A 22,700-nucleotide genomic window follows, 5' to 3' on the forward strand; every position below is an offset into this window, starting at 1 on the left:
ATATAATGATTTATATTTTCAATTGCCATGAGTATTGACATGATATATTGAAAACCTATATCGTGTTATGTGAGATTTACCGTTCATTTTATGACAGCAATGTATTTTTTTGGCCATAAAAACATTTATTTTGACGGTAACTTGAGTGTTTTATATTTAAAAAAATTAAAGGGGAATTTATTATACAATATGACAAAACATTTCAGCGCTGCTCCAATATTTATAAAATAGAAAATAAATCTAGACTGGAAATCTAAAAATATTTTTGTGGAACATAATAAATTGATATTTTCTAAGGTGGAAAACTATGATTGCACTAAAATGAAAATTTGGGTTGGAAATAGTGAAAGAACGTTTTTAAGCTATCTTTTGCATTCGCGTCATTTAATCTGATAATTTATCTTTCATGATATATTTGACGTAATATGTTCATACATTTTTCATCAAATTAGTCATTATCAAGAGTGTAGATGTAAATAAAAATGTATGGTATAATAGATTTCTTTAATGGATTTAATGGAAATTATTGCTGCTGAAAGAGATAACATGGTACCATGGAAAATGTTATGCCCAATTCACCACAAAAGCCCTAATTTGGAGATAAGATTCACCAATATTTCAACTTAAAAAATTGACCCTGTCTGTTCATCTGGTGGCGGAATATATTACACATTTGTTGTATTATATTAAAACCGATGTATTCTTTATGAAGGCTAAAACCAAATCTGAGTCGATTATCACTAGTTTCAACAGGGTATGTGCAAATGAACTGTTGGAAATCGTATGTTAGATGCAACCTGAACTTTGTTTCCAAAAGTACACGGACAGACAAACAATTGGAAATGCAAATATCGATTCAGACGGCTATCACGGGTCTACGTTGACTCCTTATGGCTGTTATAAACAAATGAACAAAGACAGAACACCCAGAAAAATTTCGCGAGAAGACACCCTACCTATTGGTATTTTTATATATAACAAGTAAGCAAGAGCTATATTCGTGCGTGGCCGACAATAAGATACCCTACACCATTACAATATGTTGGAAGCCTCTTTATTAAAAACCTAAAATAGTAACGACTAGACAATATGCATTTTGAGCAAATGGTTTGTGTCTACAATACATAGAGTAACAGCTCATGACAGAGGCATGTTACTATAAAATCCACAATTACGGAAACGAATGACAAACAAAAGTTTGAAAAATCCGAAAATGTGGTTTCAAAATTATATTCCATAGATCTTTCCAAAAATTTGCATATTACCTTAGTGGTTAAAATCAGTTAACATTGGCAACTATATTGTTATGATATCATAACAATATAACAATAGGTATTTTCACAGGTTGCAATTTTTTGACTCTGTCTTGTCCTATCTTTACACTTCAATGTATTTGCCCTTATGTCCAAATATATATTTGAAGATTTCGTTTTTGAAATGATATCATAGAGCACTGCCCAGATTTTACCAGGGGCATTTTCCCAATATTTACGCACTCCGTCGAATTGTTAGGCATTCAAAACAATTTCACACGAATATTGTGGTCCATTTTTAAGCTAAATATAATCCAATGGTCTTCCAAACTGCTAGACTTCTTCCCTGTCTTTAACTCTCTTCTCATGTAAAACTCCGTGTCGATTGGTTTTCAATTTTGACCTGTAGAGCGACTGCAAAATCAGGGAAATTCTAAAATTTTAAATTTTGGTCTATTTGAACTCCTCAAAAGTACATCTTCAAAAAAAACAACAAGTAAAAAAACATTAAGTTCGGCCGGGCCAAACTTTTAATACCCTCCACCTTAGGGTAAAATAAAAATTAGAAGAAATGTGGCAAAAACCATTAAAATGCCGATTATGGGGAGGTACCGTAATATGGGGGCTACACCAAAACGTGGACCTATAATTACAATGTTTCGCCACACGAACTAGGACCCATTATGGCCCACAAATACCAATTTTTAGACAAATCAGTGAAAAAATGTGGCAAAAACCATCAAAATACCGAATATCGGGAGGTACCTTTATATGGGGGCTATATCAAATAATGGACCCATGCATGCAATGTTTCGCCACCGAAGCTGGAACCAATTATGACCAACAAATACCAAATTTCAGACAAATCCGTGAAAAAAATGTGGCAAAAATCATCAAATGGCAAAAACCATCAAAATACCGAATATCGGGAGGTACCGTTATATGAGGGCTATACCAAATCATGGACCCATACATGCAATGTTTCGCCACCGGAGCTGGAACCCATTATGACCAACAAATACCGATTTTCAGACAAATCCGTGAAAAAATGTTGCAAAAATCATCAAATTACCGAATATCTGGAGGTACCGTTATATGGGGGCTATACCAAATTTTGGACCCATACATGCAATGTTTTGCCACACGCTCAGGGACCTGCTATGACCTACAAATACCAATTTTCAGACAAATCCGTGAAAAAACGTGGCATAAATAATCAAAATACGGAATATCGGGAGGTACCGTTATATGGGGACTATACCAGAACGTGGACCGATATATCTCATTTTCAATACCAACCATCCTAGACACAATGCAAATAGCTCTGCTAAATTTTGCTCTACGTCAAATAATGTGGGCTGTATCGTGATTTCAACAGACAGACGGACAGACAGACAGACGGACATCGTTAAATCGACTTAGAATTTTATGCTGATTATGAATATATATACTTTATGGGGTCTAAGACGAATATTTAAGGATGTTACAAACGGAATGACAAAGTTAATATACCCTCCTTTCCAAGGTGGAGGGTATAAAAAAAGGTTTTAATTCTGACCCTAACACTAACCAGGGTGAGATAAAAAAAAACTGCAACAATTGTGCGCTGGAAATGAAGCGAGGAACCTCATTTTGTAACCAATCTTTGCTGGCGCGTGCTGAGTGTGATGGTGCTGAATCCTGTTGGAATGTCCAAGGTCTGCGCCCAAATCCTTGCATGCCCAAGGCTTTAATACACCCTCCAGAATATTTTCGCGATAATATTCGGACTTTGTTCTGATGACACGGTCGATTAATACGAGCGGAGAGCGGCCATCGGCTGTTATGACGGCCCACACCATCACCATGGCCGGCGCTTGAGTTCTGTTGGCCAACCGAAGGTGCACATTTTCAGCTGATCTCTTTGGCAAGTAAACACGATAACTTTTGTTTGTTTACAAATTGCTGGACAACGAATGTTTTCTCATCGGAGAAAACCAAATTCGGCAGTTCACCACTTTCGGCCAAGCGAAGCAACTCTTTAGCTCTTTTGAGTATATTTTCTTTCTATCGCAGTGTAAGTTCTTGCACTTTTTGGAATTTCAATAGCTTTACCCTGAGCTCACTTTTCAATATTTGCGAATGGAATAATGCAGGTATCAGATATCATAATCAGGTATCTAAATTTGAACCGATTCTCACCTATTTCAATATGGTTCGTCCTTGGGCCAAAGCAATATTGTTTGGAAAAATTTATCTCAATCGTATAATAAATGCGACCTGCGTTTTGTTAAAAAAAATACATGGATAAATGGACGGACTGACATGCATAAATCGACTCAGAAAGTGATTCTATGAAGAACCTCAAAATCTTACCACTATGTGGTGTAGGGCATAACTATCGTTGATTAACGAAATTGAGAGCATTTTTATTTTACCGATTTGTGTCGGCAACGCCAAAAATGAGTTAGAGAATCCCACTAAAGATATAGATTAATTGCGATAATTTACAATATTGTCCACTATTTCGGCACTTTCATTTATTTAAAAAATTGGACATATGGTGTGGATATAGCTCTAACTTAAATATAGTTTATTCATAGCTCAAGATTTTTTTTTTTAAAAAGGTTGCTACCCTCGAAGTTCGAAATGCATTTCTGCGTACAGCTCTGGCATATTTTATTTTATACAGTCTGATGACAGTCATTTCGGTAGGAAATTCGTTATCCGAAAGTCGCTGCTAAAATGCATTTAGTAGACAGTAGAAAGCAAAAGGTCCATAAAATTCTCTATATCAAATTCACAATTCCAAAAAATTATGCAAATAATAATAAAAATCTTCTACGGATGAATTTAAGAATGACATGCCCATAACGATGATTATAATTCTGAAATATCATAAAAGAACTTACCAAAAATATTTATTTAATTAATTAATTAAAATCGATTATGCAATTAAAAAAGATTTCCTAATGGAGGAGGATGCCGTACGCAGCTTCGTCTCTATTTTTCTGTGCATTTTGAAATTAGTTGAAACCATGACTGTTCAGTTATTTTTAACGGCTCTTGTATTGATAAAAAAGGGGCTTCACTTTTATGACTCATTGCCTTTTTGAATAACTACATTATTAGCTTAGATCTCTATTTCAACAGCACAACCTCGTACAAGAATGCCACCCTCGAATTTCATTCACTATTTTGTTTTTTTTTTTCAAAAATATGTAGAAAAATCTTATCGGTCACATTTCGTATCCGAAGTTCGACAAACGAATTTCAAGTTCATGTTACAACCGATAAGTGACACATTACACAGCAATCTATTTTTACTGAAAAATATATTTTAGAAAAATACCACAAAGACGCAAATACAAAATTCCAGAAGCTGAAATGTGGAACTTTGCAGCTTTTAAATTAGCCTTTCTGCCTTTTTGTTTGGGGTACCTATTTGCCAAAGAGAACGAGCGAACGAACGAACCAACGCACGTTCGTTCATTATTATCATTAGTTGATAAACAATGTTCTGATAACTGTGGAGAGGGGACTTTTTGCATTGATTGTTTACCAGAGTTTTGGAACAACATTTGTTCGAAGTTCCATTTAACCGTGGAGGGTAAATCAATACAGTCACTAGTCGATGTTAACCCCGTTTGGTAGGGTTCTTTGCCAAGTGTTTGTGTGTTACGTTTTGGTGTTAATTATTTAAATTTTCCCCTTTTGAATGAATTGAGGAAAATACTGCAAAGAAACAAACAACAACAATGGTTGTCAACTGTGACATACAATTCGAAAATAATCCCCAGGGATGCTTTTTCGCTGGCCAAGTGTTGACAGGGAAAATCGTTTTGTCGGCCGATAAAGTAAAACAAGTTAAAGGTAAGCCAGCCTCTGAGTGCAAAAATCCCCGTGACTCATATTTGCCAACTGCACAAAAGAAAAAACTTATCGCCACTTGATTCTGATTTTGTTTAGCTGTGGTCTTGAAGATAAATGGATATGCCCATACATATTGGTCGGAGAAAGGAACCGATGATAAGAGCACATCCTATACGGGACATATTGATTATATAAATTCGGTAACCCAATTGCTAAGCCAAAGCTCGTCAGGTTAGTGTAATTTGAATATGGAAATGTGAAGAGAATTTAAAAAAAGATATGTTTTGTTGAGCAGATACTCCAGTTATCATTGAGCCGGGTGTCCATAGTTTTAATTTTGCTTGCCACATCCCCACAACATGTCCATCTTCGTTTGAGGGTAACCGCGGCCACATACGTTACATAATCCAAGTTGATCTGGTGCGACCATGGAAATTTGACCAGACCTATACCAGAGGCTTTACCGTTCTCAAAATCATGAATTTAAATTACGATACACCGCTTTTGAAGGTAAGTATATGAGATACATTTTAGAGAGGGGAAATTAAAAAAAACTCGTATATTTTCCATTGGGTTTTCGCTGTTGGTTATTTGCCTTATGTGAAAAGTGAGTGATAAGATGGAAGATATTTAAGCTTAGATATTTAGGCTTAGCTCTCTATTTTGAACAACTGTAAATATTTCGGAGTTTTTATAGGGGGAAATTTTTGTTATTTTTCAAAGTTCTTAACTATTTCGAAGAAATTTTGAAATCATATTTCTGGGTTTTCATATAAAATTCGAATCTTACCAAATTCAACCCTATGCATGAATACAGTCTCATGGATACAGTGGGTATATACCCTTTAATATTTGGATAAAATTCATTTCTGTCTTGGAAATATACGATTTTTCGGAACTTGGCATGTTAAAATATATTTCAATCTTATGTGATGTAGCCCATTTTAGTTAACTTAGAGCTTTTAAATTTGGCAGAATTGTTTGAATTGTGTCAAAAATGATTGGTATTGAAAAACCAAAACTGCAACAAAGTCAAACGATATTATTTTTTGCTTTTTTTTTAATTTTATCAAAGAAAGCTAAAAATGTCGCAAATATCATCATATTTTAGAATAACGTTAGATTTGTTTGAATAAGTCACCTTTGGCACGAATTATGGTCTTTAAACGGCCAATGAAACCGTCACATGCTGCTCGAATGTTGCTCTGCGGTATTTTGGCCAATTCCCCGAGAAGCGCTTGCTTGAGGTGATCGACACTTTGGTATTTCTTAGTGAAAACCTTGCTTTCCAAAATACTCCATAGACGATAGTCCAACGGATTGGTATCCGGAAATTTTGGGGGCCATTGTGTGCTGGAAAGTCTACGGCCAAAATGTTTGCGTGACCAAGACTTTAATATACCCTCCAGAATATTTTCGTGATATTCGGCATTTATTCTGATGCCACGGTCGATTAATACGAGCGGAACACTATGGCCGGCAGCAGACCTCTTTGGCAAGTAAACACGATCATTTTGTTTGCTGGACAACGAATGTTTTCTCATCGGAGAAAACCAAATTCTGCAGTTCACCACTTATGGCCAAGCGAAGCAACTCTTTAGCTCTTTTGAGTGTATTTTCTTTCAGTTGCGGTGTAAGTTCTTGAACTTTTTGGAATTTCAATGGCTTTAGCGTATTTTTCGACGGAATTTCTTTTGAAAATTTTTAAGTTTCCTCCAAATGGTGAAGGGTATAAAAAATTCGCTTCGTTACCAGTGAGAAGAAAGTATATCTTAAAAATCTGTATAATTCAATTAGCATCAAGTTTAACCAGTATCTCCCAATATTATACATTTTGAAGGTGCACCACCCATTTTCAATTAAATTTCAAAATTTTAATTTTTTTACAAATATACACTAATTGCCTCTGCCTCCATTACAGATGCCCGTCAACAATGAAATGTCCAAGGTCTTCTGTTGTGGCCCAATGAAAACCGATCCTCTGCAAATCCAAATACACCTTCCACAATCTGGCTATGTTCCCGGTCAGCTTATACCCATCAGCATTGTGGCAACCAATGATACCAAAGTTCAAATTACCGAAATTAACGTCCGCTTGGTTATGATGGTGTGTCTGTATAGCCAGAGGCCAATTGTGAAGGCGGTCAATGATTACATGACTGTATCCAAGTTAAAGGGTGACCCAGTACCGATATTGTGTAAAAAACAATTCAATTATCTGCTCCCAGTGCCGGCCACCCCACCAACTTGCTTCAATTTATGCCAAATAATACAGGTGGCCTATCGCATTGAGGTTGAGGCCAAAATGAAGGGGATTTTCTATCCCACCCAAGTCATACATATCCCCGTGACAATTGGCAATGTACCGCTTATGAATGTCATACAACAACAACCGATGGCGGCAGCGAATGGAAGAACATTTACCGGCGATGGAGATGTCGATGAAGTGGACAATGCAAACAGTCAACCATGGGCCGTTAATGATAGCATTCGTAAGTATTGCAAAACTTATATAGTTTTCCGAAATGAATGAATAACATTTTGCTTTCCCATAGCTTGTCCCACCTTCGAGGAAGCTGTACATATGCCACAGGCGCAATTGGCCGATTCTGAAAAACATGACTATGGCGAGAAGACTTTTGCGCCAAAATATCCCGTATTTAATATTCCCAGTCCATCGATAAAGGAAAGTCAAGAGAATGGTTTTCTGCCACCCACTGAAACAGATCCAAATAAATCAACATGGCTATGATATACCAAACATTTGATTAGTGTTTTATTTGTTGAAAATCGTTCTCTTATCATTTCGTTATATATGGGTAGATTATATAATTACATTTTAAGATATCTGTACACGATTTGTAAAAAATCTGTCTGGTGATATATATTCCCCAGCAATATTCAAGAATCTGTTTTACAATTCTTGCACGTTTTTATACATTTTGAGCCTGACATACTAGAAAGAGATAGAGATACCCTCCACCAACTATAGGGTATAGCCAATTATCTGCCAAAGAAGGAACTCCAAATGCCAATTTAGGATAATCCCGTTGAGAAATATGGCTAAAATCGGAATTATACCGAAAATCGGAAGGTAACTTTTTATGAGGGACATACGAAGATGTGGACCTTCATGAGTAATTTTCTGTCGTAGAAAGTCGTAACCATTTATAACCAATTCAAGGGACAAAAAATTTAAGGGACCGAAAAAAAAACATTTGAGTGGCATTTTGGCAAAAAAAACTGGAAAAAAATTTTTATTTTTTTTTTTAAATTTTATTGAATGAAAGCAACAAATGTCGGAAATAGCATGAATTTTTAGAATAAGTTTAGATTTGTTCGAGTTGGTCACCTTTGGCACGAACTATGGCCTTCAAACGGCGAATGAAACCATTACACGCTGCTCAAATGTTGCCAATTCTCGGCGAAGCCACTTCTTGAGGCGATCGACACTTCGGTATTTTTTGCTTTCCAAAACACTCCAACGGATAGGTATCCGGAGATTTTGGCGGCCATTGTGCCCTGGAAATGAAGCTAGGAACCTCATTTTGTAACCATTCTTGGGTGGCGCGTGCTGAGTGCGATGGTGCTGAGTCCAGCCTCCAGAATATTTTCACGATAATAGTCGTCATTTATTTTAATGCCACGGTCGATTAATACGAGCAGAGAGCGACCATCAGATGTTATGGCGGCCCACACAATCACCATGGCCGGCGCTTGAGTTCTGGTGGCCAACCTCTCTGGCAAGTGAACACGATCATCGGAGGAAACTAAATTCGGCAGTTCACCACTTTCGGCCAGGCGAAGCAACTCTTTAGCTCTTTTGAGTCTCTTTTCTTTCTGTTGTGGTGTAAGTTATTGCACTTTTTGGAATTTCAATGGCTTCACCCCGAGCTCATTTTTTAATATTTGCGAATGGAATATTGCGATATGTTCAGCTCACGAGCCATTTTTCGGTCACTGCAACGCTTCTTGACTTTTCGATTGCTGTTTTGTTCCGTCCACCTCCTTGACGTCGGGCTACGCTACCAGTATCACGGTAACGAGCGATGGTACGAGACACAAAAGATTTATTTACATTTTCTATCACGCCTGAATTCCATCACAAATAACTTTTTTTCTAGAAAATTCTCACCAAAATGCTTTTGTACGCTTGTAACCACTGTCGGACGAGTGGCTTAGAAATCACAGCAGTCTGAAGTTGGTTGCAGTTTTTTCATCTCACCTTGTATACATCATAAATGAAATTCAATTACATGAACTCTAAAGCATATATGGCGCCCAACGTATACATTACATATTCTATAAACCAATTTTAGGATCTTCAAATTTTGCACGTTGTGAGACACGAGATAAAATATAATGTACTGTTACACGCACACACATCGCCTACGTTCCCCTTATTCGTTTTCAAAAGTTGTCAATTTTTTTCATATTACTCTGTATTACATAGAGCAATGTTTTAAAAACGAAACTGAAATTATTTTTTCAATAATTTACATTTTCGATTTTTTGTTTTGTTCGAGTCACCAGAATGTGAAATAAATGATAATCTAAACACTTTTTTTGAAAATATTTACTTCGAGTTGGGATTCGAATAACATTTCGAGTTGTAAAACCACTTTCGAAAAACAGCCCATCAACATTTTTTTAGTATTTTCATAAAAAAACAGTTTTCTACTGCCTCGATATGTTTCTAAGACTGCATTGCAGGCCCCAGAAATCGGAATGAACTTGTCTTGTATCTTTATAATTCTTAACCAAAACACATTGTCAAATATCTACTGCATTTCTCTCGTTATTATCTCAAATATTGTTATTTACCCAGAGAAAAATATCATTGAACGTATATTTCAATTCCATATCGTTCACAAACTGCTCTGTGTCAATAGGGAGCACAACTTGACTCTCCTGCTCGTACTTGCTTATCGTATGTACCCAAGAGTCCCCCTCTTGTCCAAATACCTACACACAAACACACATTGTCACCTTCTTTTTAAAGTAGCCAAAACACACGTTTTAACTACAACAAATTCCCAATTCCGATTCATTGTGTTATTGTTTTGTGATAAAACACACAACAAAAAAATGACGCTCCAAAATTTTGCGACATTCCTGACGTTGGCGACAACAACAACGACCGCACGACGGCCACAGTGCTTATCAATGTCAGTTACGCCGGAGAGACCTGGTCACACCAATTAAACCATTAGAATTAATTCAGCCAACGGGTGGCTGTTCCTTTCGAATATTTAGTATCGCTCTAATAGTTGGTCACAATGGTCGTTCACTGTGACATCGAATTCGATCAGAATCCTACGGGCACCTATTACGCCGGCCAGCTTGTTAGCGGTAAAATCGTATTGAAATGTGATAAAGTAAAGGAAGTCAAAGGTATGTAATGATGTACGTGGATGAGAGGAGAACCGCAAGAGAGCTATCCATATCTTCTACTCGTTGCTGTTATTTGGCCATGTGATGTGAAGGGATTATTTTTGGTTTTCCTCCGTGATTTCTGTTATCGCATATTTTGTTATTCCGGTAATATTTAAAACAATGACCAAATAGTTAGTCATTTCAATTATTTTAGATTGTGTGCAGTAACAGAAAAATACATATTTGAAATTTCAAACAAAAAACTTCGGTTAAATAACAAAACCCAGTGCCGTAAACAAATATATCTAGAGTTGAGAGTACTGCTGAAGAATTTTGATTGTTTCGTCGTTTCACATAAAACAACAACAGTTATAAACAAACATAGCTAGCACATTGTTTTTGGATAAGATTAAGTTAATTTAGAAGCATTTTTTTTTGTGGGGATGTGGTTTGATAAACACATATTTCAAAAAAGGGGAAAATTTTTAATCAAAATTTTTGGCACATTAAGACGCTATTTGAATAATGAGAGAGGAAACGTGAGATAAGAAATTTCGATGATGAGTCTTATTCTAATTTTCTCTGAATTTTTCCAACATTTTTGCTCCAGATATACAATTTCAAAATTGTATTCTTAGTATATGAAACTTTTTAAATATTATGGTTTAATTTTTCCATTATCCATTATTCCATATCTGACCTAATTTTGTTAAGGCATCTTCGCCAAAATAGGAAATTTTTGTAACATTTTTCCTTCGTATTATTGAAGGTCACAGCTTCTTAAAACGTTTAAGATTACTCAAAATGAGGAGGAGGAATTTTTGTCGTGTGTTCTAGAAGTCGCTTAAAGTCAAATCCAAACTAACGGGAGTGAAAAAGCTCTGTGAAAAGCAGTAATTTTCAGATTTATTTCCATTTTTTCCCATAAGAGATCATATTATTAATTCAATTCATTGAATATCTGACATTTTTGAATGGATCGACCTTTGGCCATAATCATATTATATATCTCCCGATATTAGATATTTTAAAGGTTTTGACCATATTTTGTCACTGAATTATCTATTATTTACTGTTTGGTTTATAACAACATTTTTGATATAACTAACTTCAGATTTTTCGAAGAAAATTTTGAAAGCTCTGACCATGTTTTCCAACTGAATTGTCTACGATCTGGTATTTGGTATTCTCATTCGAAAAGATTTACATTTTTGTAAAAAAAAATGTGTTATCCTATTTCAACTCCTTAATGGATTTAAAATTTCGAGCACTCTTTTAGATGCACCCTACAACACTATTTCTTGGCGGTATTATGTGTTTGGTTGGGTCACTAAGTTTGTAACACCTCGAAATAATGGCCCTAGATCTTTCTGACTCGTCGAGCTGAGACGATCTTTCTATGTGTGACCGTCCGTCCGTCTGCCCATCACGAAATTTAGGGTCAGAATATTAGCCTATTGTTGAGAGAGATGATTGCAGCATATTTAGGGGCTGAAATGAGCCAAAAATAGAAAAAATCCTTGTATCTGCAGTTGCTCTACGGGTCACAAATACAGACCAATCGATGCGGAATTTCGCATGGTAAAAGAGTTTAAGACATGGCAGAAGCCTACCAATTTTGATCATCGGAAAATATTTAGAGGGGGAAATGGACAATAACTTCTGTGTGCAATTATTTCTAACACCTATCAGCACTGGAATGTTGGGCAAATGGCATCATTCAAAAACAAAATGTAACATTTTTGCAGGACTGTGTGACATTATTTCAAAACGGAAATCGATCAAAATTTGTTTGGCATGAAGGAGGCTTTCCAATGTATTATAGTGTTGTAGAGTATTACATGGCTGACCCCGGATAGTTATAGCCTTCGCTTACATGTTATACCCTACACCACTTAGCGGTAAGGGTATTATGTCTTTGTGCATCTGTTTGTTACATCAAGAAAGAAGCGAGATAGACCCATAGTTACAAGGACGATCCCTTAATGTGGATCGGCCCAAATTTAGATATAGCTTCCATATATATCTTCAACCGATTTCGGGTTAATTGTGCACCAAGTGACCAATATCGGTCCAAATGACCTGAATTCAATCTATAAGCAAATACATCAAATTTGGTGAATCGGTTCAAATATTGCTATGACTCCCATGTATATGTTTCATCCGATTTGGGGTTTTAAGTCCCTCACCTGCGTAATATGCACTCTACAAGAAAGATATTTGGTACCAGATAACTTATGAAGCTCAAAAATAGCTCTGACAATTTTTATCGAGATCGGATCAGATTAGGTTATAGATCCCATATACATCTTTATCCGATTTCAGGATTTTTGTCCAATAATTGGCTAATATCAGCCCAAATGGTATGAATTTCGGCACTTCTAAAAGCAAGTGCTTTTAATGTTTGTGAAAATTGGTTCAGATATAGCTATAACACCCGTATATGTGTTTCATCCGATTTGGTGTTAAATTCCCTCATCAGCGGAATATGTTATCCACAACAATGATATTTAATATCGGACATCAGGTACTGATCGAAAACAAGTCTGCCAAATTTTATCGAGATCGGTTCAGATTTTGTATAGCTTCGATATGCATATTCATCTTCTTTTATGGTTATTGCTCACCATATATGTAGTATAATGCCATGTTTACGTTAGAACTTTTTGAAGGGTTAACCTACTTTGAGAGGATTTATTTGAAGTAAAAGTAATGGATATGACAATTTAAATCCAAACCCATTGGGTTAACCCTCATATATATAAACGTACTGTAAGCCCAAATTGAATAGATTTTTTCATATTTATTACTCCAATAAATATTTTTTAATATAATCCTTATTGAAGTCATATCATGCACTGTACAATGCATATTTGGTATGATCTACTTCACATAAATCCCCAATATAATTTTTTTTGTTACGTTATCTCTACTAAATACTCATAGTGGTGTAGGTTATCATAGAGTCTATATTTTTTTTTTTTATTCGATTTCAGTCTTAGGTGAAGCTCGCTCTCTATTTCGAGCAATTCGACGCCCGTTCTAATTCTTTCAAACATGTGTGACTCGAGGGGCGCTCCCTCATAAAATAATAGAGTAAAAAGTAAATTCCGTATAAAACTCCCACTCTTTGAACAATTCTGCACGCGAGCAAGTTTCATCCCCCAAGTGAAAACAAGCATTAGTATTAAATGTCTCTCTCTCTCTCTTTGTAATATCTATATATTTACATGAGCAGATTTTTTAAGCTCTGACACATTTGAATTCGCAGTACAAGTTGTAGGCTTATACATGTTTTATTTTATAAATATCCAGCACTACATATAAAATATTAAAAATGCATTGTTTTAATTAATTTTACCATTTCCCTAAATATTTTCATGGCAAGTTTTCTCTGATAAGATAGACGACGGTTATGGTTGATAATATTATCTTTATAGGGAATTTTGCAAATTGGCACTATCTGTGACCTCTAGATAATCCAAAAGGAGTCGCAAACTTGCTAACTTTTATTTTTTATAATTTAATTATTAAGCCTGCCCACTAACATTGGCGCATAATTGTATAAGTTATTTCGGATAAGCCTACCAATGTGAAACAACTTTGAAGGCTTATTTGAAAAAAATGTAATTTTTTGTGACAATATGACAAGGTCGAAATCGTGGGAATATTAATATAAATATATATATTTATATTAGTAAATGAGGCTACCAATATTTTTGTCAGAGTTTCATTTATATGGGAACCCCGCAAATATTCATTAAATTATAATTTAGCTGTTGTTTTTATATTTGTTTGAAAGTTTTCAAGCATCTCCCAACTTCTTATGATTCACTCAAATATTATCGGCACTATCAATGTCAGCAATTTATTATCAATTAGATTGAAATGGCAAGATACTCTATAGTCTTGTGAATAAGTGCTGCATTTGGTGTTATCAATCCGCACAGCTATTTAATAAACAATGAATCAATGAATAAACTTCCCTTCATTCCTTTTTTTTAATAGCCATTTTATTAAAAATATCCGGATCAGCTGAGGCTTTGTGGACCGAAAGACATTTTAGTACACGGCGCATGTACCATGGACGAGAGGATTATTTGTCGTCATCGACCTATTTGATGGGTTCAGAACAAAGTGAGTAAATCGCAAAGTATATGTTCTCTTACGAAAATAATAATTTTGCAAAAATTCTCCAGGCTCCAAAGCAACGATTGCAGTTGGTGTACACACATACACATTTGCATGTCAACTACCCTACAACTGTCCCTCCTCCTTTGAGGGTATACATGGCCACATACGCTATACAGTGAAGGTGGCTCTTGTGAGGCCATGGAAATTCGATAATGTGTACAACAGGGCCTTTACTGTATTAAGAGTAACCGATTTGAATTTTGAATCACCACAAATTAGGGTAAGTCCGATGGAAATGTTTCGTAGGCCAAGCTATATCAAATCTCTCCTTCCAGATCCCCTCAACCAGTGAGGCCTACAAAACATTCTGCTGTGGCCCCTGCACCACAGAACCCTTAAAGATGGAATTGAAAGTCCCCCAAACGGGTTATGTACCGGGTCAAAATATACCCGTGCAGGGAATTGTCATCAATAACACCAACATGGCGGTGTCAGAGGTCAAATTTATGTTGGTCATGTTGGTGCGCTACACCAGCACCAAGCCGCAGCGTATAAATATTCAACGGGTGACAGTGAGTAAAATTAAAAGTGATTCTGTTTTGCGTTACTGCACAAAGGCCATGAAAGAGGAGCTGCATGTTCCCGCCACACCACCCACCTGCATTCAGGGGTCTAAGGTTATACAAATTGTCTATCAAATTGAAATGCACTGCAAAATGAAGAGTTTAAATAAAACTCAGGTTATGACAATGCCGGTGATTATTGGCAATGTTCCGCTGGCCAACAACACCCGACGCTTCAATGTGATAGATGAACAACCCACAGCTAGTAATCGTGATATCAGAGAAGTTGGCAATGACTTGAAGGAAGAAGATGATGCGCCAACATTGGACTTAAGTACACCAAATATGCGTGAGTTGCCATATTTTATTTTTATTAAATATAGACTACAAAAATATTTTTTGTTTCAGCTCCCCCCTCCTATGAAGAATCGATTCACACCCAACGTAGCAACATCAATGAGGGTGAGGAACACACATTTGGACCCAGTGAATTTGCACCACTTTATCCCGTGTTTAATGTGTCCACGCCAAGTTTAAATCAAACGCCACTTCCAATGGGCATCGATAACAAAAGTTTTGTCGCCCCCTAGAGCACTTTTTTCGTTAGAAATTGAAATTATTGTAAAGATTGTAAGATATGCTGAATTATTGTTATAGGAAATATAAAAAATACATAAAATTATAGCATGGTTGCTGAATAAACTAAATCCACATCAAATGGATACCACTCGATCCACAAAAGTGGAATGTGGATATAGACTGTGGAAGTTGGAACTAAGTTCCACAACAATGGATTGTGGATGGGTTATGTTGACAAAATGAATTATGGATGCCAACATAAGTGGAAAATGTTTTATAGCATTACATCAAGAGCTATGGAACACAGTTTTGTGTTATGTTTCTCCTACAGTTTGAATACCACTGCGACACTTCACTACACATGTGTAGATGGCGCTGTTATAATTAGACAATATAACATAATTATGAAAAATGGCAAATTTTAAAAAGAAAGAAAGTCTGGTAGTGAAAATAACTACATTATACAACTCTAGTATATTTCCAGCGGAGTGAAAATTTGCAAAAGAGTGTCAAGGTGAACCTAACTTGCGATACAGAACTAATGTAATGTTACCTTTTTATTTTCGATATATTTTGAGATTGTATTCACAATTGTTCATAAAAATTGTTTCAAAGGTGGTATTTGAAGTTCAAAGTAGGTATCACCATCAAAAAATGTTCTCATAAAATACGATATTTTCTCAGGTCTTCTATATTCTATATATAAAAGAAACGAGATAGACCCGTAGTTCCTTTTGATGATCTGCATAGAATCTTTTTTGTAAACAAAGTACATGTCGCATCTATTTCGTTTCATTGAGGTGAAACTTCCACAAATCATTTGTTTGGCCAGAGGAGGAATGCTATTGATATTGGTGATAGTCGGTCCAGATTTAAATATAGCTTTCATATATAATCGCCCGATCTCAGGTTTATCGTGTACTAAATGAGTAATATAAACCCAAAATTTGACTAATTTTAGCACATATAGTAAAATTTATGCTATAAGTATGACAAATTTGGTTCAAATATAGCTAAAGCTCATATATAAGTTTCACCCGATTTGTTGTTTAAATCCCCTACATTCATAATATGCACTCCACAACAATGATATTTGGTACCAGATAGCAGATATAGCCAAGAAATACCTTTGCCAAATATTATAGAGATATAAAGATTTATAGCTCCCATATACAGGGTGAGATTAAAAAACTGCAATCAATTTCCGTCTGCTGACATTTCTAAGCCAATCGTCCAACAGCTGTTAAAATTATTCCAGTAACAGCTCATTACAAGCGTACAAAAGCATTTTGGTGAGAATTTTCCAGAAAAAAAGTTATTCGTGATGGAATACAAGCGTGATAGTGTGATTTCTTTATATTTGGCTGGAAAACCACAAGTGGCTATCGTTAGAGCACTCCAGTATTGGAATGTGAATAAAATTGTTGTGTCTCGTTTCAGCGCTCGTTACCGTGATACTGGTAGCGTAGAAATGGTTCGAAGAGTAAAGAAACAAGAGTTGCTTCGCTTGGCCGATGAGAAAACATTCGTTGTCCAGCAGTTTGTAAACAAACAAAATGATCGTGTTTACTTGCCAAAGAGGTCAGCTGAAAATGTGCACCTTCGGTTGGCCACCAGAACTCAAGCGCCGGCCATGGCGATGGTGTGAGCCGCCATTAAGCCGATGGTCGCCCTCCGCTCGTGTTAATCGACCGTGGCATCAGAATAAATGCCGAATATTATCGCGAAAATATTCTGAAGGGTGTATTAAAGCCTTGGGCATGCAAACATTTTGACCGCAGACCTTGGACATTCCAACAGGACTCAGCAACATCGCACTCAGCACGTTCCTCGCTTCATTTGTAGCGCACAATGGCAACCAAAATCTCCGGATACCAATTCGTTGGACTATTGTGTCAGGAGTATTTTGGAAAGCAAAAATCATCAAAATACCGAATATCTGGGGGTACCGTTATATGGGAGCTATACCAAATCGTGGACCTTTACAATGTTTTGCCACCGGAGCTAGAGCCCATTATGATCAACAAATACAAATTTTTAGCCAAATCCGTGAAAAAATGTGGCAAAGATCATCAAAATACCGAATACCTGGAGGTACCGTTATATGGTAGCTATACCAAAATATGGACGGATATATCTCGTTTTCAATACCAACCATCCTAGACACAATACAAATTATTCTGCAAAATTTTGAATCTTTACGTCAAATAATGTGGGCTGTATCGTGATTTCAACTCACAGACGGATAGACAGACAGACATCGACTTAGAATTTTATGCTGATTATGAATAAATATACTTTATGGGGTCTACGACGAATATTTAGTGATGTTACAAACGGAACGACAATGTTAATGTACCCTCCTTTCCAAGGTGGAGGGTATAAAAAATTTAAAAATTATGGCGTTTGACTTTGTTGCAGTTTTTTATCTCACCCTGTACTAGCAAACCGACTGTAACTTTCTAGGTTTTTAAGGTATGCATGCTTTAAAAGCTTTGAATATAATTATCAAGTCCGGGAAAAAATGCAAGTTCAAAGGTGGTTTTTGTCCAGGAAACAAATACAAAGGAAAATCATAAAATAACCAACTTAAAACAACTTTTAATAAAAGTCAAACTAGTGTTTGAAAAGTTAAACTTTCTTTGGAGCTTAAAATGTTGGTCGGACACATTGATAACACTAATAAGTGGAACCAAGTTAAATGTTCTGCTTTGGCATTACTCCATATATATACATAGGTTGATGAAAACGCTTTATGCATCTGTGTATGTATAAACGAAAACATTGAAATCCAAAGCTTTGTATGATGACCTCACTATTGTCCTGTTCCAGAACCTGCAAGAATGTATTAGTTTTGCAATTCTTTTTCATATCAAAAAGGAAAAATCGGTTATTGTAATAAAAAATTTTAATTGCAGTTCTGGAATAGAGCAATTGTTGGTATTCTGATAATAACAAATAGATCTGTAATGACTTTTAAAAGCTTTTATGTAACCTACATAGCTTCTGCATGTTTATTGAAAATGATAACTAATTGTGAAGGTTTTAATTTTTTATAAAGTAGTCGAATTATAAAGGAAAAACATAATAAACTAACAATAATTATAAAGTAATACTTTTGTGAACACTTAATCTTGTTAAAAATCATGCTGAACAAATGATAACTTTTATATTTGTATCAAGCATTGCAGGATTCATATGTATTATAGTTAGTCAATACTAAAACTTTGTTATACAATATATATTTAAAGAGCATAGGAGAGTTTGTGATGTCAAACTTCTATAAAATTCTTTATTTTTAAAAAAGCTAGTAATATTGGGGTATTCTAGGAGCATTCAAATTATGGTTAGAACAATTAGAAGACAGTATAAGAAATGCTGTTCTATAACAGGATGTTGTGGCAAAACCGTTATTATAACATAACATTTATTTTCCATAATGTGGTATATGTTTACGGAAAATATGTATTATACTCTAAGAAAGCCTGCAATTTTACGGTTAGGATGAGACTCAATCTTATACCCAAAAGCTTTCTGTCTAAAATAACAGTTGTTATACGTCAAAGGACAAAATCAAAAGGCGAAAAGTTATTAGAGAGCTTTCTGGATAATTGTTAAACTTTAGAAGGCTTTTGCCTTTGAACTTTAATGTTTTTAGTGCAAAAATCTCACGCATTTTTGAATTTGTATTTGAATTTAAATTTGAATTAAAAAAAAATTTCCTTGGCCAACGACATAAGTTTATTACAAATCTTTTTTTATAACTAATTGAAACTACATAGGTAAATGCGTTTTAGTTATTTCAATAAAATAAATAATTATTTTTTGTTGTCGAAATATTCAAACAAACATCCTACTGAATATAAACATTTTGAAACAAAATTAGATAAATATTTAAATTTCTTGTTAAAGGATTTTTGATACTTTATTCTGTGTCTACACAAGTAACACAACGTAAAGCTAGAACAAGCATTAACAATGAGTTAAAGAAAGTATCGTGATTATTTATTCGAAAAACCTCTATTTTATACTGCAACTATCAGTAAAATTTGTTGGAAAATCTGCATAAATTAGGAAGTACCTTTATATGGGAGCTATACCAAAACTTAGGCCTATATAGACAATTTTCTGTTGCGGAAGTTGTTATCTATTGCAAGTTTCAAATACCAATTAGGTGGGAAAAATGTGGCTAAAATCAACGAATATCGGAAGGTATCGTTATATGGAGGCTTCACAAAAACGTGGACCTGTATAGAAAATGTTGTGTCACACCATTTACAAAGTATAAATACCAAATTTGAAGAAATTCTGTTGAGAAATATGGCTGATATTATCAGAATACCAACTATTGATAGGCATCGGTATATGGGGTCTAAAGTAATACATAAACTTATAAAGAGAATCTTCTGTCGCCGAAGGTAGAACCCACTACGGACTAGATATACCAAATTCTGAACAATTCCATGAGAAAATATTTTAGGCCATATTAGTCAAAATTCGGCTAAAGAACATATGGACCGATAGGGCCCATTTACCACACCTAAGTGCAAAAATTTTAGCCTTCTATATTAATTCGTCTGAAAGATAGCGTGATTACAACAGAAAGACGGTCATAGCTAATTTGACTCTGGATTTTATGCTGATCAAAAATATATATACTTCGTAGGATCCAACGTGACTACTTAAAGGAATGACAAATTTTTTATTAACTCCATAGTATGGAGGGTGAGTTTTATGGGAAAGAATAAAGTTGAATAAGATAAAACCACTTTCTTCATCCCTCTCTCCTATTTTTCCCCCCGAATTTTACACTTGTGAATTGGGACTTACTGAGTATAGGCCTTATTGTCAACATTAAGTTGTCAAAATTTGATAGCCCCCCATAAAATCATGCATCCTGATTTTGAAGATCTTAGCCACAATTTTCTGCCGCTTTTTGGAGTTCTGTCAAAAAGTTAGAAGAATTTTCAAAGATCTGGCCATATATAAAAGGTATACCTCTTCCTCTCAAAATGTTCACGGTATGTCCATTATTTGGTAAAGCCCACAAATGTCAGCGGTATTCAATATTCGATGGTTTTAGACTAAATTCTGGATGGAAATCAAGCTCATCATTGGAAATTGTCCCTCGAAAAAATTTCAATGTCCTTTCACATTTTAACGTAAATAATTTAGTCGTCCTGACCACATCTACCCTTCGAAGTAGAAGATATCCTATTTAAAAATCCTATTCAGATTCGGGGCTTCGAATGATCTCCATATTATAGTGTACCCCAGTTTTTAGCATATCAAAGGTCTTAGTTATATTTATCCGCAGCATGTGTTATAATTGTTTATCTACCCTATCGTGTAGAAGATCATGTCGTAAAAATATAATTTATTTACAACGATAGACACATGGAGGCCATGCCAAGAATTATTGGGCTGGGTATATTAATCTTTTTACCTGTTTTCCTCTTAAAAACTGGTAATATTCGGTTCAAATTTATATAAAACTCCCATATATATCTTATATTATTCGCCAAAATCCATGTATATGTATCTTTTTCCGATTTAAGGTTGAATGGATTTTGGCACATCGCTTCCATTGCCTATATTTGTTTCACATGATTGCATTCCTTAGTATTTTGTGTTCCTTACACACCATCTTGACCAATATTTTACTTCATTTCACATCGTCTACCTTTTTTCTTCGCAGTCTGTAAAGTTAATCTATCCCAGCCACCTACATACCATGACCTTCATCCCAAACCTTACATCCTTATACGACAGAGTAAACAATGATTTTCCGCTATTCCTGCTGTATCGCAGAATATGTTAACCATTTACGCGAACGAACGAATGCTACAAACCCAAATTTATAATAGGTCGGCGTCAGTGTGAAAACAAACCGAGCAAAAGTCATTTTGTGGCGCCCAGAGTCACAATAAATAGTTTCGTAAACAAGAACCGGTTGAAAACGAAATGGAAAAAATTTACAAAAAGAAAGACATGACGAAAAAAATGTACACTCCAAAAGAAAGGGGCAGTAGACAGATAGACAATTAAGCTCAAGTGTGTGTGTGTGTGTGATTGTATGTGTAAGGAATTACTTCCATCAGACAAAGTCCCCTTCAGGTGTGCCGTGCTTGCAAAAGAAGTAAGGAATTTTCCGAGTCCATACTCTCGATTGGTAAACAAAGTCAGTTACCAGCCTTTGCTTGGCCCCCAAAAGAGATTCATTGCTTTGACTCACTTCAGCCTGTCAAGCACTTTTGATATGGAAAAGGACATGCTATTATCCTATTTTTTCCTGATAGGTTTACATTTTTGTGCTAAGTGGATGCATTTGAATGGCTTTGGAATGTTTTGCAAAGGGTCTACCATTTATCATGGGGTATATCTTTCGATTATTGACTAGAATTTGGTTTGTTTGTTTCGTCCTTAGAAATGCTAGAGGAAATCCTGTAAATTACTGGTTAAGCAACCAAATTGGTAGATCTTTTTTTCTCCCCCCGAAAAAATGCTGTCAAATTAAGGATTAATCTTAAAGTACCGGTCCGTGTAGTTAGTCAGCTAGACATGAAGATTGCGTCTGTGTGTGTGCCCGTGTGTGTGGTTGCAATGCAGTTTGTAATTTTATATGAGAATGTGAAAATGAGTTTGCAGCAGGTAAATGTAAACACCAGTAGAGGCAGTAATGCAAATTTGCCAGAGATGTGTATACGTAGGCGTAGCATGTCCTTGCTGTAAATATTAACCGGATAGCAGTGACTGAAGTGGCATGAAAGATGAAAAACGTTTGCAAATCGATAGTGTCGGAAAAAGTGTCCATTCGAAAATATGTAGATTCGTTTATAAGAATTTCCCATATCTTGTGGCTGGAAATATTAAGTTTTTCCAATTGAAAATCCATTCACACAGAAGCCATAAATGGTTCCTTATGTATGTATTTGTATTTATA

General features: G+C 35.4%; 2 protein-coding genes across 2 annotated transcripts; both read left to right on the forward strand.

Moving 5' to 3' along the window:
* Window positions 1-4,665: 4,665 nt before the first annotated feature.
* Window positions 4,666-7,879, forward strand: LOC101895990 (arrestin domain-containing protein 17). The gene is made up of 5 exons (XM_005176157.4): window positions 4,666-5,105; window positions 5,202-5,336; window positions 5,401-5,615; window positions 7,027-7,597; window positions 7,661-7,879. The coding sequence occupies exons 1-5, from the start codon at window positions 4,991-4,993 to the stop codon at window positions 7,855-7,857; spliced, it is 1,233 nt and encodes a 410-aa protein (XP_005176214.1). The 5' UTR covers window positions 4,666-4,990; the 3' UTR covers window positions 7,858-7,879.
* A 2,330-nt stretch (window positions 7,880-10,209) lies between these two features.
* LOC101894190 (arrestin domain-containing protein 17) lies at window positions 10,210-15,860 on the forward strand. Its single transcript, XM_005176148.4, has 5 exons — window positions 10,210-10,499; window positions 14,490-14,618; window positions 14,681-14,895; window positions 14,951-15,527; window positions 15,587-15,860. Exons 1-5 carry the CDS (start codon window positions 10,385-10,387, stop codon window positions 15,766-15,768), a joined length of 1,218 nt encoding a protein of 405 aa, XP_005176205.1. The 5' UTR covers window positions 10,210-10,384; the 3' UTR covers window positions 15,769-15,860.
* The last annotated feature ends 6,840 nt before the right edge of the window (window positions 15,861-22,700 follow it).

This window comes from Musca domestica, unplaced genomic scaffold (assembly GCF_030504385.1).
Source record: "Musca domestica strain aabys unplaced genomic scaffold, Musca_domestica.polishedcontigs.V.1.1 12, whole genome shotgun sequence".
NCBI classification, from domain to species: domain Eukaryota; kingdom Metazoa; phylum Arthropoda; class Insecta; order Diptera; family Muscidae; genus Musca; species Musca domestica.

Coding starts and splice junctions, on each gene's coding strand:
- LOC101894190 (XM_005176148.4), top strand. CDS start 10,385: ATGGTCGTTCACTGTGACATCGAATTCGATCAGAATCCTACGGGCACC. Junction 10,500..14,489: donor TAAAGTAAAGGAAGTCAAAG/GTATGTAATGAT, acceptor TTTTTTTAATAG/CCATTTTATTAAAAATATCC. Junction 15,528..15,586: donor CTTAAGTACACCAAATATGC/GTGAGTTGCCAT, acceptor TTTTTGTTTCAG/CTCCCCCCTCCTATGAAGAA.
- LOC101895990 (XM_005176157.4), top strand. CDS start 4,991: ATGGTTGTCAACTGTGACATACAATTCGAAAATAATCCCCAGGGATGC. Junction 5,106..5,201: donor TAAAGTAAAACAAGTTAAAG/GTAAGCCAGCCT, acceptor GATTTTGTTTAG/CTGTGGTCTTGAAGATAAAT. Junction 5,616..7,026: donor ACGATACACCGCTTTTGAAG/GTAAGTATATGA, acceptor CCTCCATTACAG/ATGCCCGTCAACAATGAAAT.